Below are 12710 nucleotides of genomic sequence, written 5' to 3'. Positions count from 1 at the left end.
GATGGTATAATAGGTCCACCACCCACGGACAGGGCCACGGAAGGACAATTATCTGATCTGTTCCGCTTTGGCTGCCAAGTGTAACAGTTTGAATCCTGACCAAGAGCTTGGTCAGCAGCTTAGACACTCACTACCTTGCCCTCCCTCCTCAAAAAAATAAGCCTAAACCCTCCCTTACACACCCTTTACACGCGTCCCTGCCTTGCCAAATGTGCTCTATCCACACTTATTAATCCGTTCTCCTTGAGCAGCCGGGACTAAATATCTTTATCGCTCTGAAGCGCTATTGATGAATGGCTCTCTCCTGTCCTAATGACCCTAACGCATGGCTGAGAGTATTAGTGTTATTAGCCTGTTCTTTAGCCCAGCGGTGACCTCAGTAGGGCTCTGCATTAGAGTGTTATGGTTTGTTATGTAGTAAATAATCTCTGTGTGTTTGTGTGTGTGTCGGGGCTAATGAAAGGTCAAGCAAACCTACATGTAGCAAGCTCTAGTGCTGCTTGAAATGTTTCTTCAGTGTCACTTTCTTGCTTAGAGTTATGCTCCCGTTCTATTTAGCGCTGTTTAACATTGTGTCTAAAGATACACTGTAAAAAAATTCTTGTCAATTTTACAGTAAAATACTGGCAGTTCCCAGCCATTTACCATGTTTTTACAGGAACACTACTGTATTTCAAATTTACAGCATATTACTGTAATTGAGTATTACAATAAAATACTGCAGCAGACTTGCTGTAAATTTACAGCATTTTTACAGTGTACCATTCTCTCTATACCCTTCCTATTTAAATACATGGACATACTTTTTTAAATTACTGGCCAACAGCTGATATGAGGGAACGCGTGGGTTTCCTCCGTGTGCTCCAGCTTTCTCCCACAGTCCAAAAACCAAAAGTAGTTGGATTGGCGACTCAAAAGTGTCCGTAGGTGTGAGTGTGTGAGTGAATGTGTGAGTGTGTGTCGCCCCGTGAAGGAATGACACCCCCTACAGGGTGTGTTCCCGCCTTGCACCCAGTGATTCAAGGTAGGTATCGGACTTACTGCGACCCTGAACTGGATAAGCACTTACAGACAATGAGTGAACAAAGAACACAGTAATATCCACAGCTACATAAACATTGAAAAGTAAACAAAGAGCATTGTCACCATGACAACAGTAAACATCGTGTTTATTTTTTGTTCACTTTTCATATCAGAAATAACTGGTCATTTATCAGTTTTTAACATTATCATTTAAGTTTTTTTTATTGACGAAAAAGTGCAAAACAATTTTTCATAGTTCTCATTTTAACATCATTATTTTTATTTAGTTGAAATGTAGTTTTCATTAAAACTCTGCACAAGACCGTTATTTGATGGTTCACAATGAACATCATGTCCTCATGTACACACAGAGGTGGAAGTTGTCGTGGCTAAAACCATATATGGTAATAGTCCTAGCCCGATATGTCTTAAAGTCACAGTCTTTAGCCTGATCTGGCTGTTCCACTCTGTATAGGAGTGTGTACAGATAATGCCGCATTCGTTCCTGGCACGAGCTGGAAAATCCCAGCGTCCCGCCCGTCCCTCCCCTAGAGAGCTCATTAGCAGACCTGGCTTCCATTAGCCCAGCACTAACCTCCCCAAACCCAGCCGTGCCCTGGCTGCTGTCAGCCCTGACATAACCTTCCCCAAGTCACTCTGCTAACACTTCCACCTCTGACCATGCTTCAGAATAATGGAATAACGGTCATGAAAAACCCCTGGCGCACACCTTGGGAAGAAATGGAAAATTTACGGAAACACACACACATACACCATCTGCGCTCCCTTGTTTCAATTTGCTTCCATTTGTTTACTCTCACAGTAGCTGCGTTTGTATGTGAGGGCAATTTGAAGGTAACCCCAGGGTCGTAGAAAAGATCTACAGAAGTAGGTGGTGCTGTGGTCATAAGGCTAGTGTGGGTGTAGTTAGGTATGGTATCCACTAGCAACACTGTGACAGCACTGGAGATGCGTAAGCCACATTATTTTACAGTGCAGTACTGTAAACCAACAGCCAAATAAGAAAACAGCCAGTCCAATGTCTGGGAGAACAGACATTGTTTATACGGCTGGCCAAATGAGTTCAGGGTCAGGCTAGTTTCCCATAATAACCCCATACATTTTGCACCACCTCTGTAGATTGGTATGAATGGCTAATGCTTTTCCTCTCTTTCTGTTTTCTCTCTACTGGCGCTGTACCTATAGTTGACGGAGGGTGGAGTGAGTGGAGTAAATGGTCAGCCTGTGGGACGGACTGCACCATGTGGAGAAGCAGGGAGTGTACTCAGCCTGCCCCAGGCACAGGGGGCAAATCGTGCCAAGGCCTGGACTTACAATCCCTCAACTGCACCAGCGAACAGTGCCCACAGAGTGAGTACTAACCAAGCATGATGCTTCCACACAAGCAAGGGTTCTGGGACCACTGGGAATGGTTAACAGGGAAAGCAGAGATGGGAAGTGAAAATGAATATTTTCACAGAACGTAATTGTATTTCCAGAGTGAAAATTTTAAAATGCTGTTAAACTGTTAACAACGTTGCTATTTCAGTGCAGCTTTTGAATAAAAATGCAGCTGTAAATGTGGTGGGGAAAGTTTTGGGATGTTTTTTTCCAGAAATATCTTGGTAGACATGGTCAGGTTAGTATTATTGTTAGCATTAAGGCTTTCAGGACTTAAATTAAATGCTAATATATCTCAACATATCATAAAAACCTAATATAAAACACATGAAACGCTTGTAACAAGTTTCTAATATTTAGTTTGTGTCTTACAATATCTAAACGCTAGCAACACTGTGACAGCACTGGAGACATTATTTTACAGTGCAGTACTGTAAACCAGCAGCCAAATAAGAAAACAGCCAGAACAGACATTGTTTATATGTATATATGAGTTCAGGTCAGGTTTAGTGGATAAGGAGTCTGTGTCCAGACCTGGACTATGCTGTCACCTATTAGTGACCCTGGTCACTATAGGAAATGTAAACAGTAGACTATGTTAGATTAGCATTAACTTAGTCCTGGAAACCCCATAGGTGTGCTTGAGAAAAATTGCCGTATTGTAGATGTAGGACTCTTATTTGATTTCCTGCTTTTTTGTGGAGATTGTACAAGCTGTCCCTGCACAACTGAACACATGGGAGCTCAGTGGGTGCAACATAAATTAGCTAAACTTGCTAATAATAAAAGGTGTCTGCTTTGGGGTGTGTGGCCTATCTTCTATTTTAGCTTTTAAAGACATGCAGGATAATGGGCGGACTTGTCTCGTTGGAAACGTCTACACTTTTGATACTTTCTGCAGCTTCTTGATTACTTTTTGAGTGAGACATCACTCATATTTCATCAGACAAATTTCATTAAGTGTGTTATTTAGGCGCTTGTTATTTATTTATTTATTTTTAAGAAACGAAGGAGCCGAGCACCAACCTGCGCAACACACCAATCTAATTGTGATTGGGATTCACATCACAGGTGGATAATTTCCCATGTCAGTCATTTCAAGTGCCTCATGGGGTGCCTAATATCACCTCACCACACTCCCCCCATCCCCCGCCCCACCACTGCCATCCGTTCTACACATCCCACTGGGTGAAACGCTGTCGCTTCCAAAGAGCTGCTTTGAAAACTGAAATTAAAGGAGCGGTCATTCCTATTCCCAATGACTTTCCTTCATGTTAAGAAAAAGATATTATACTGACCCCTAGTCTATTTTAAACATGACTGCCCCGATGTGGGTGACCCACTCTGTGGTGTGTACATTATTTCATACAAGGACTAAAAATAATCGATTGACCCTTTCAGGCCGCGACTCTGTGCTGCTGGTGATTTCCCTATCGCTTTTGCTTATCAGCGGGTCATCGCTGAAAACACATTTATTATTCATCACATACAGAAATTCTGCATAAAATATGGCCTAGTTTTTTCATCCTTAACCTCAGAACTCTGGCCCCTGCTGGAGCTCAAGGACCAGCTACCACCGGTCACTGTGAGCACAAACCTCATTTCTAATCAAAGTTAAAGTTAAAGGAAGGCCAGTGTCGCAGTGGGAGGCTCCATTAAGTCAGTCACACCACATACGAGTGGCTTTCATCTCCGAACGACCAGAGCTTTTTTTTTTCAGGGCCAGTGAAAGAGTCAGTTTGCGTTTCTCTGTTGTTTCTCTAATGAATGGAATGCTGAAAAGAGAGGGAGGTGGAGTTATGGGGTCTCTCTTTTGTATATTTGATTAGTTTTAATACAGTTTGGTTAGTTACAGTTTGAGCGACCTAGTGACCATCAGGCAGTAGATCAGGTGAGGTCACTGCCACAGAGATCCAGGGCCTGGGTTCAAGTCTTGCCCTATTGTCCATTGTCTACGTGACCGATGGTTGGACTCCCTGATCTCTCATCTGGGATTGCAGTTGTGTACTCCTTGTCCAGGTTCCAAGCTGAGGTGAAGGGAATGGAAGGGTTGTGTGTAAATACTGGTTATGTCAAATCTGATAATGCAAAGTCTGGTCATTTAAAATCAACTCACGTAAGTGCTGATCGTGTAAAGTCTGGTAATGTAAGCTCAGGTTGTGGAACTGCTGGCCATATAAAGGTTCTACCTCTACCTCTCAGTTTCACCCTGTAATCCTATTGGACCCAGACAGCAGTGGAGAAGTATTGATGGCTGAGCATGAGACCACAGAAGCCACTCCACACACATCCTGAGCTCAGCGAACCCAGAATCTGATGCTACACTCAGCTGAGCGCAGACGCCAGGAGAACAGATGCTGCGTGATGTTTTCATCGTTTTCTCGCAGACTGTCTGAAGTTTTCTGCCACTGATTTGCACGCATCAGAGAGGAAAGGAAAGGAAACTTTGCACCAGCTGCAAGAGGAAGCGCCTCACCGGGGTGCCCATCTCAGCAGATGGACCTCAAAGTGACGCTTTGGCCAAAACATTCGGTCAAACTTACCGTTGTCCATCAATCATCAAAGACGTGGTTGTCATCCCAAGTTTGTTTGTTTCAAGCTGCAGTTCTAATGGAGGTTATACCCCACCATGGGGACCATGCACAACCTGGGGTCCCACCAGAAGTGTCCCATTCAGACAAACAGCTGTGGGTCTGAAAGGACATGTAGCCATTGAGAAGCCTTTCCAGGGAAACAGAAATAGACAAAACAGAAGAACGTATCTTAGTGGTTGGTGTGGTACAGTCCCATGTGAGAGACCTGGGTTCAATACCAGGTCTGGGCAACCTGTCTGTGCTACACCAATAGGAGTCCCTGGGCAAGACTCCGAACACTGCATTGGCCTACCTGTAATACCAGTAAACCTGTAAGTCACTCTGGATAAGAGCGTCTGCCAGAATGCCATAAATGTAAATGTAGATGATCATAGAGCACTGTATGAACTGGCCGCCCCAGAGGCCAGACCTCAACAGCCCTGAATGTGTTCTGGAGTCTTCGATCCAGAAAATGCAACCAGTTTCTAACTGCACCCTTCTATTGTATGGTGCACTACACTACTCCACTTGACTCTCATGGGCTTGTTTGCTTTTCCCATTAGGTAAATCTGGTACCTGATACCTGGAAACAGGTACTTTTTTAGAACCACTCATGGTTCCGAGCGAGACAAGTTGGGACTAAAGATTTTGCAAACCTTGCAGAGCACCGATTGGCCAAGTCCCTTGTTAATAACATTAAAATGCAGATATCCAGCATGAACTAGCTATCTATAAAATCTTCAAGCTACAGCAAGGATCACTACGACTCACAACAGCAGTTCGTAAAGTTACACTGTGGTCTTTTGAAGAGGTTCAAACAAACTCTACTGATCTGTCTGAATGGATGACGGAGCTGTGTTCAGTCCCAAACAACAACTACAACAACATCCACAACTACAATATGCCAGTACACATTGAGTAAACAACACTTAACGTTACCGCCGTCGTTGTTGTGATTTCCAAAGCCTGCTGTTTCCATTAGAGATGGTGTTTTGTGAAGTCACCTGCTACATTTTATGGTGAGGAGCTGTGCTAGTGGAAAAGCTACCAGGTACTAGGTGTCAAAAAGCGAGTAGAGCTGAGTAGAGCCCTGTAGTGTAGGTACCATTCAGTGGACAAGTGCCATAAGGGAAGTAGCTCTGCAGGGTTCGGGGAAAAACTAAAAACAGGTCCATTTCAAGGAATGAAAGCTTTGATGTGGATAAAAGATGGGCAGCCTGTAATGTTAAAATGAGCTGTTGATATCTGATATGACTGGACAAGGAATAAACAAAAAAGGTGGCTCTCCCAAGAGGGTGGTTCTAAGGGAAATGACTGAATAAATCATTGCTATGAAGCTGTACACCCACACACCCAAACACACACACACACTCACACTCACTCACACACACACTCACACACACTGTCCTAGTCTGTCTTTCAATAGTCAGTTTATTGAAGACTTCCTAGAGATTAAGCTCCTACTCACTGACATCTCCCACACACTCACACTCATACTCATTCGTTCCTTCATGCCTCCCCCAGCACACACACACACACATGTTCACACACACACTTTAAAGCCCCTCCTACATATACAGACACATACTTCCACACCTTGAATAGACCAGAAAGCCCAGCAGAAGTGGAAAGCTGGCCACGGTGCAGTTCTTGTGGCAATCTGTTCCCAGCAGATGTGCATCCGAAGACAATGGAGCTGAGATGTATCGCAATAAGCAGAAATCCTACTCCATCGCTACTGTTTTTTTCTCTCTTTTTTTTTTTTTTGGGCTATAATTAGCTGCTCAGGGAAGCTCTCAGTCAAATAAAGACGGCCGACTCAGAGCGTTCCTCCCGAGGATTAGTCTTGGGCCGCTCTCGTGCTAAATTTCCGAGTAAAAATAAACCTCAGTGATCTAAAGGCCGTGGAGTTGGTCGTTCCTCCTCTAAAGGAGCTCAGGGCAGAGGGGAAAAGCTCAAGGCTTGTTGTGGAGATGCATTGTGGCAGGGAAGTGCACCCTCAATGCAGCCTCTGCTCCTAGAACAAGAGGTGTTTGTGTTTTGTTGTCTGTGCTTGTGCTTGTTTTGAATACTTCCAAGACATTTTCACATATACATTATAAGAAAACTAGACCAAAACCTACAGAATTTGGGCCAAATGTCCATGTGTTCTTTGCTTAAAGCTTATATCTGAACTAGGATGTTTATGAATGGGCTTATTACATATGTATTACATAGTTACAAACATGCATTGCCTAATTATACATGTATAACATATTTGGAACATCATGGTGCTTCATTAATCCAGAGAACGCACTTCCAGCGCCCCACAACTCGATCCTGGGGGAGATTATACCCATGTACCCAACAATAGCATTGGGAATGGTGATGCTAAGCTTATGTGCTTCTAAACTAGCACATTCATTATTACATCACATATCATATGATACTATTTCATTATACACTAGTTGAATTAAATTGTGTCCCTATGAAAACCCACATGTTTGTGTGTGTGTGTGTGCAAGTGATGAGGTGGCATTTCGGTCGAGCCGCAGGAGTCTACAGTGTTAGCAAAATGTCCTGCTTTTAAACCGCTTTGTGGTGTGTGTTGCTAATTAATAGTTTGGATGAGTGCCAGGGAGTGGAGTGGTGTCCAGGTGTTGGAGGGCAGCAGGCTGGTGGGCTGAGAGCGAACCAGGACAACCTCCCCCTCATTAGTGCCTTCATTTGTGCAACAGGGCTCATGAAAATAATAAGAAGTGCCATATTTTCGGTTGATTATCTGTAATTAAGCACTCAGAATAAACCCGGAATAAAAGGAAACTTTTAAGGGATGTCATTAAATATTGAATGCAATAAATATTATTTTAATTTGATCTATATTCTCCAGTGACAGCTTTGGATCACTGTGCACTGTTAGGTTTGTATTGTGTATTGTTTTAAATTGTTTTAAAATATATAAGTAAATAAAAAGTAATGTATCGTCGCTGTCCAAAGAATCTCATTTGAACACAGCAGCTGTGCGGAGGTTCTGTTTCGAATGGAAACATAGAAAGGTTCTAAAATGACTTGGAATACAATGACAAAGGTCATTAGAGTGGCCACTCCTAAACACTCATGGACTCTAGGTGTCTACTACGTAAATTCTGGTTCTGATTGGCCTGCATTCACAGTTGGGACCGCCATTTGTGTCACTGTACAGTGTCTGTGAGGCACCACATGAAGCTTTACTCTCCCCGGGGAAGTGAGGGGAACAGCCTGCAAGTTTGAGGTGGAATAAGCCCCCTCCTGTAAAGTTAGAGGGGGTCCAACATGGCCCTGTGAGAGGAACCAGTGTGCTAAGCTTTGCTTCCTTCCCTCCGACCAGACTAGGGTACCCTGCTGAGTCTATTTCTCTCTCTTTTTCTCTCTCTCTGGCTGCCTTTCTTCCAGGGGGTCTCTATTATGCTCCATTACATTCTCTCAGTCCTTATTAGGTATTTTCAGACTTGTCTGATTGGGCGAGTGTTTGAAACTTCACATGTATGAGTGTGTGGTGAGTGACTAGGTGAGTGTGTGTCATTGTCCCCAGGTGTGAGTGTGTTTGAGTGGTCCAGTAATGGAGGTAAACACATGGCGGTCCCAATCCCGGGTGAATGGGTGGGTTGCTTTAGGAGCCTCTGGTAAAAATCCTGCATCAACTCTAGTATACAGATTGCTCTGGGGACCCCCCCCCCCCCCCCCCCCAAAGAAGACGACTTCTGTATGCCCGCTTATTCATTAGAGCTTGCCCCCAGAGTGGTTGCTTTGACCAGAGCAAAATGGATCAGAGTAGATTACATGCATACAAATAGATGCCTAATGGCCTTGGCATCAGAGGGTTAAAAAGGAACAAGAGGACGAGTGGGGAATTTGATCTCAACAGCAGTTCCAGCCCTTGTCAAGTGTGTGTGTGTGTGTGTGTGTGTGTGTGTTCGAGATTGTAAGAGGAGATGCCGGAGATGCCCAGAGCTGCTGAATTAGGTAGAATCTATCCAATTATAAAACCCGATTAACTCTGTCAATTAAAGCATGATGGACGTCCTTTCAATTATTGCTGCCTGCCCGCTGCCTAGAAATCGATGGCTGTGTGAGAGCAGGGTCTATATCCTGCCCCCCTGGACCACCTGCTGGTCCTGATAAAAAAAAAAAAAACCACTGATGCTCTGATAAGCTCAAGGAGCTTACACTCCCAACAAAGCGGGTGGCAGTGGAGAGAGGGGATGGTCAGACAAAGGTGCCTGTCACACACTGGGCTCTCGCACTCGGGAGGACAGCTATTGAGCTTGTGCGGGGTGTGTGAGGGGTGTTTAAGGTGGGGAAGGTCGTCCCTGGACCATGTCCTACCACTTCAATATCAGTCGGAGGTGATTGTAGTAGGAAAAAATGGTTTACCTGCCTTTCCCACATACTGTGAGGACGGATTTGAGCTCCTGGCCTGCTGCAGAGGCTCCTTTCACCAAGTCTAGAATTGTTATTTTGGCTTCGCTACTGTTTACTTCTATTACATTGTAACTACATAGTACATGTAATTGTTATTACATCACGTTTTAATAAGGTGGGCATTAACAAAGGGCAGCTCTGCATTTCTGATTCTATACTTTTAATGCATTAGAAAGAGGACGAAAAAGTGTTGTGCGTTGGATTTGGTGTCATTGATTATGTGTAATTAATGCTGTTATTACATTGTAATTAAGACAGAACAGTTTAATATTACAATAATAACGCCAGGCTTTGCAGAGTTATACTGTTGAAGATGTATTCATTTGCCAATGGCTCGCTCACGCATTCGACCAATCAGAGACTTGAATCTTAAATGAAAGCTGCGCTAAGCCTCGTCGCCGTGGCTGCGGGTTGTAGGCCGTCTCTGATGTTCCTACATTTCATTTCGGCTTATCCTTCCATGGCACCTGCAGTCTTTCATTCTCTCTCTCTCTCTCTCTCTCTCTCTCTCTCTCTCTCTCTCCTTTTTCCTTCACTCTTTCTTCTTTGTCATCACTCTGTCTTGCTTCTTTCCCACCTCTCTCTTTATATCTCTAATTCAAACAATTTGTGAGGCAGAGATCTTGCTGGTGTTTCTCAGTGCTTTGGGCTGGGGGTTCTGTTGGTGGGGGGCGGCTCACACACACAACTATAAACACACACACACATAAAACACACATATTGATATGTACGCACAAGAAGATCAAATGAGCATCAGAATCTCCTTGAGCTCATGCAATTCTCCTAAATAAGTCTAACCCCCCTTCAGACTCTCGAGCTGCCCCCCCCCCAAACACCCTCCAGCCCCCCCAGCACCCCCCAGCTTGTTTTACACTAGCTATTCTCTAAGATTAGTGCACCACAGGGTTTATTTACCGTGGCCTCATGCCAGAAATTCAACGTTCTTCATAAATCTCCAGTTAAACGCATTAAGCTGGAAGTCAGGGGTGTCCAATCCTTTTAAACACCAGGGACCAATGTGCAACACACATCAGGAGAGCAGAGGGGAATGTAAGGGTGGGCTCAGAAGAATATGGATATAACTTATAACTGAACTATGCAAGTCACTGAGAAAATGTTCTCATTTCCAGTTTACAACACCCTCCAAACAATCATCATCCCTCACTAAACCCACTGTCTCTATAGCGTTCTCTGCTTGCTGCGAATGCTGTTGTTGGTGAAGGAAAGAGGCCGTTTGGTGAACCAGGGCGTGGTGTGTTTTTCAGGGAGTGAATCTACATTTCTATAAAGGCATTGAGATTTCTCTAATTTCCCTGAACCTTTTAATAATATTACACTCCTGGATGTAAAATAGTATGCATTATAATAGTGCATATTTACACTGTTTGTAGATGCAAATCACTCACTAATTCACTTACTCACTCATGTTTAACATGCTCCACAAGAGGGCCCTGTGCAGCTGGGTGCGTCGCATCAATGCCACTGTGCGTCCTGTTTTTAAACACAGGTGAACTCTATACTCACTAGGGTTATTGATGTTTTTTTTAAAAACACACAGATGTCGTAAGAAGGATCTGTGTGTCAGTGTTTGGTCTCAGTTTTGGGATTTGGTTTGTGTGGTATCTAAGTGAATTCATACATATTTGATCCACAGCTGGAGATAGAATGTTGAAGTTGGGGTTGATGATGATGAAGAGGAAGAGGAGGATGTTTATTTGGACGTTGTGATTGAGCATGTGATTTCCACTGAGGGCAGAGGTTAATGAAAGCGTCGCTGCTCACAGGGGGATGATGGGCAGCTCTGGTGATTGTCGCGGTATCGTTTTTTGGTGGTTATTGTTGTTATTGGCGGGGCTGGGGGACTCTGATCCACTGGATTTGAAACCAAGCAAACACAGATGTGTGTGTGTGTGTGTATGGGGTGTGTGTTCATACACGTGTGTATTCCCGCCTATGTGCTCTCTCAGTTGTTTGTACTTGTTAATTATTAATTGTATTGTTTTTTGTTTTGAACGCCTTTAATATGGAGCCAATTACACTGTGGTGAAAATTATACACGGGGGTCTTTGTGGTTTGGTGATGAATTATTAATGGTGGAGTGGTCGATATTTAACCCTTTAAACTGCAGCTATATTATTCAGTTATTAATCATAAGACTGTATTCGCTAACTGCGATCAATTATTTAGTAATCGGTATGAATCTAATATGCAAGTTATGAGTGGGAAATGTTAGAAAGCCTTAGGGTCTTAAGAGTTAAACAAAGAAAATGGTTTTCAATATGTGTAGACCACGGAGGAGTCCCCTCCCAACACCACCACCTTAAATTAGAAATTAGGGAACTGGGCTTCTGGGCTACTTTAATCTTGGACACAGATCTGTAATTATGGAACAGCTGGAACTAAGATTAAGGCCACTGTTGTCAATGCCAACTGTCGGCCAGAGGGGCCTCTGTAATACTCTCGTGGCTGAATACCATCCAATCCTCACAGCAATGTGCCTGTGTCCAGTCTTTCCCAGAAGTGCAGAAGCAGCTGGTGTCCGAGAATGCTTGGTAGGGCATGTACGGTGTAACTGTCAAACTGGGTAAAGCTCCGCCTCCTTTGTGGGTGGGACTTGTGGGATTTAGGAGGTGAGTGGGGAATGTTGGGGAGCTTGGTGTTAGTTTGACAAGAGTAGAGCGTCTAAATGGAGCTCAGGCCACCCCCATAGAGTCCCCGAGCAACAGCTAAGCACCGTGGTAAACACACACACACACACACACACACCACCCAAATCACAGCGCTGCAGAGACGGCCGCCACAAATCCCATTTCCCACTGACACTATTGATTAGAATTATTCTGGACGTGATTGTTTCAGCCGCCTCACTGAGGGACGAGAGACCTTCACAGAGAGAGAGAGAGAGAGAGAGAGAGAGAGAGAGAGACTGCAAGAATGAGGCAGGAAAAATGTGGCACTGAAAGAATGATACACGAAGGAAAAAGCATCTTTCTCTCTTTTTTTCTCCGTTTCTTTTCTCTTTCCTCTCTCTCTCTTAAATCTCCACTAATTCATTTCTGAATAGCATTTTACTCCATTATTTTTCCTTTCCTTGTTTCCCTTTCTCTCCTTTTTTCTCTTCTCTCTCTTTCTTTTCATCTTTCCCATTGTTTCTCTCTCCTTCTTCTCTTTCTTTCTTCATCCTTCTCTTACTCTTCCACTTTTTTCTTCTTTCATTCTCTCCCTTTTGACCTTCACTTTTGTGTCTTGTATCATTCTTTCCATTTTTCCTCT

General features: G+C 43.8%; 1 protein-coding gene across 1 annotated transcript in view; it reads left to right on the top strand.

The window, feature by feature from the left end:
• The window catches only part of unc5a (unc-5 netrin receptor A), a 224549-nt gene that overhangs the window by 174301 nt on the left and 37538 nt on the right, over positions 1-12710 (top strand). Inside the window, exon 6 of the mRNA XM_066642294.1 lies at positions 2230-2394. Within this exon, the coding sequence (XP_066498391.1) occupies positions 2230-2394 (165 nt within the window). The remainder of the gene's footprint in view (positions 1-2229; positions 2395-12710) is intronic.

Source organism: Hoplias malabaricus, chromosome 13 (genome assembly GCF_029633855.1).
Source record: "Hoplias malabaricus isolate fHopMal1 chromosome 13, fHopMal1.hap1, whole genome shotgun sequence".
Lineage (NCBI taxonomy): Eukaryota > Metazoa > Chordata > Actinopteri > Characiformes > Erythrinidae > Hoplias > Hoplias malabaricus.
This window is presented reverse-complemented; position numbering and strand designations above follow the sequence as displayed.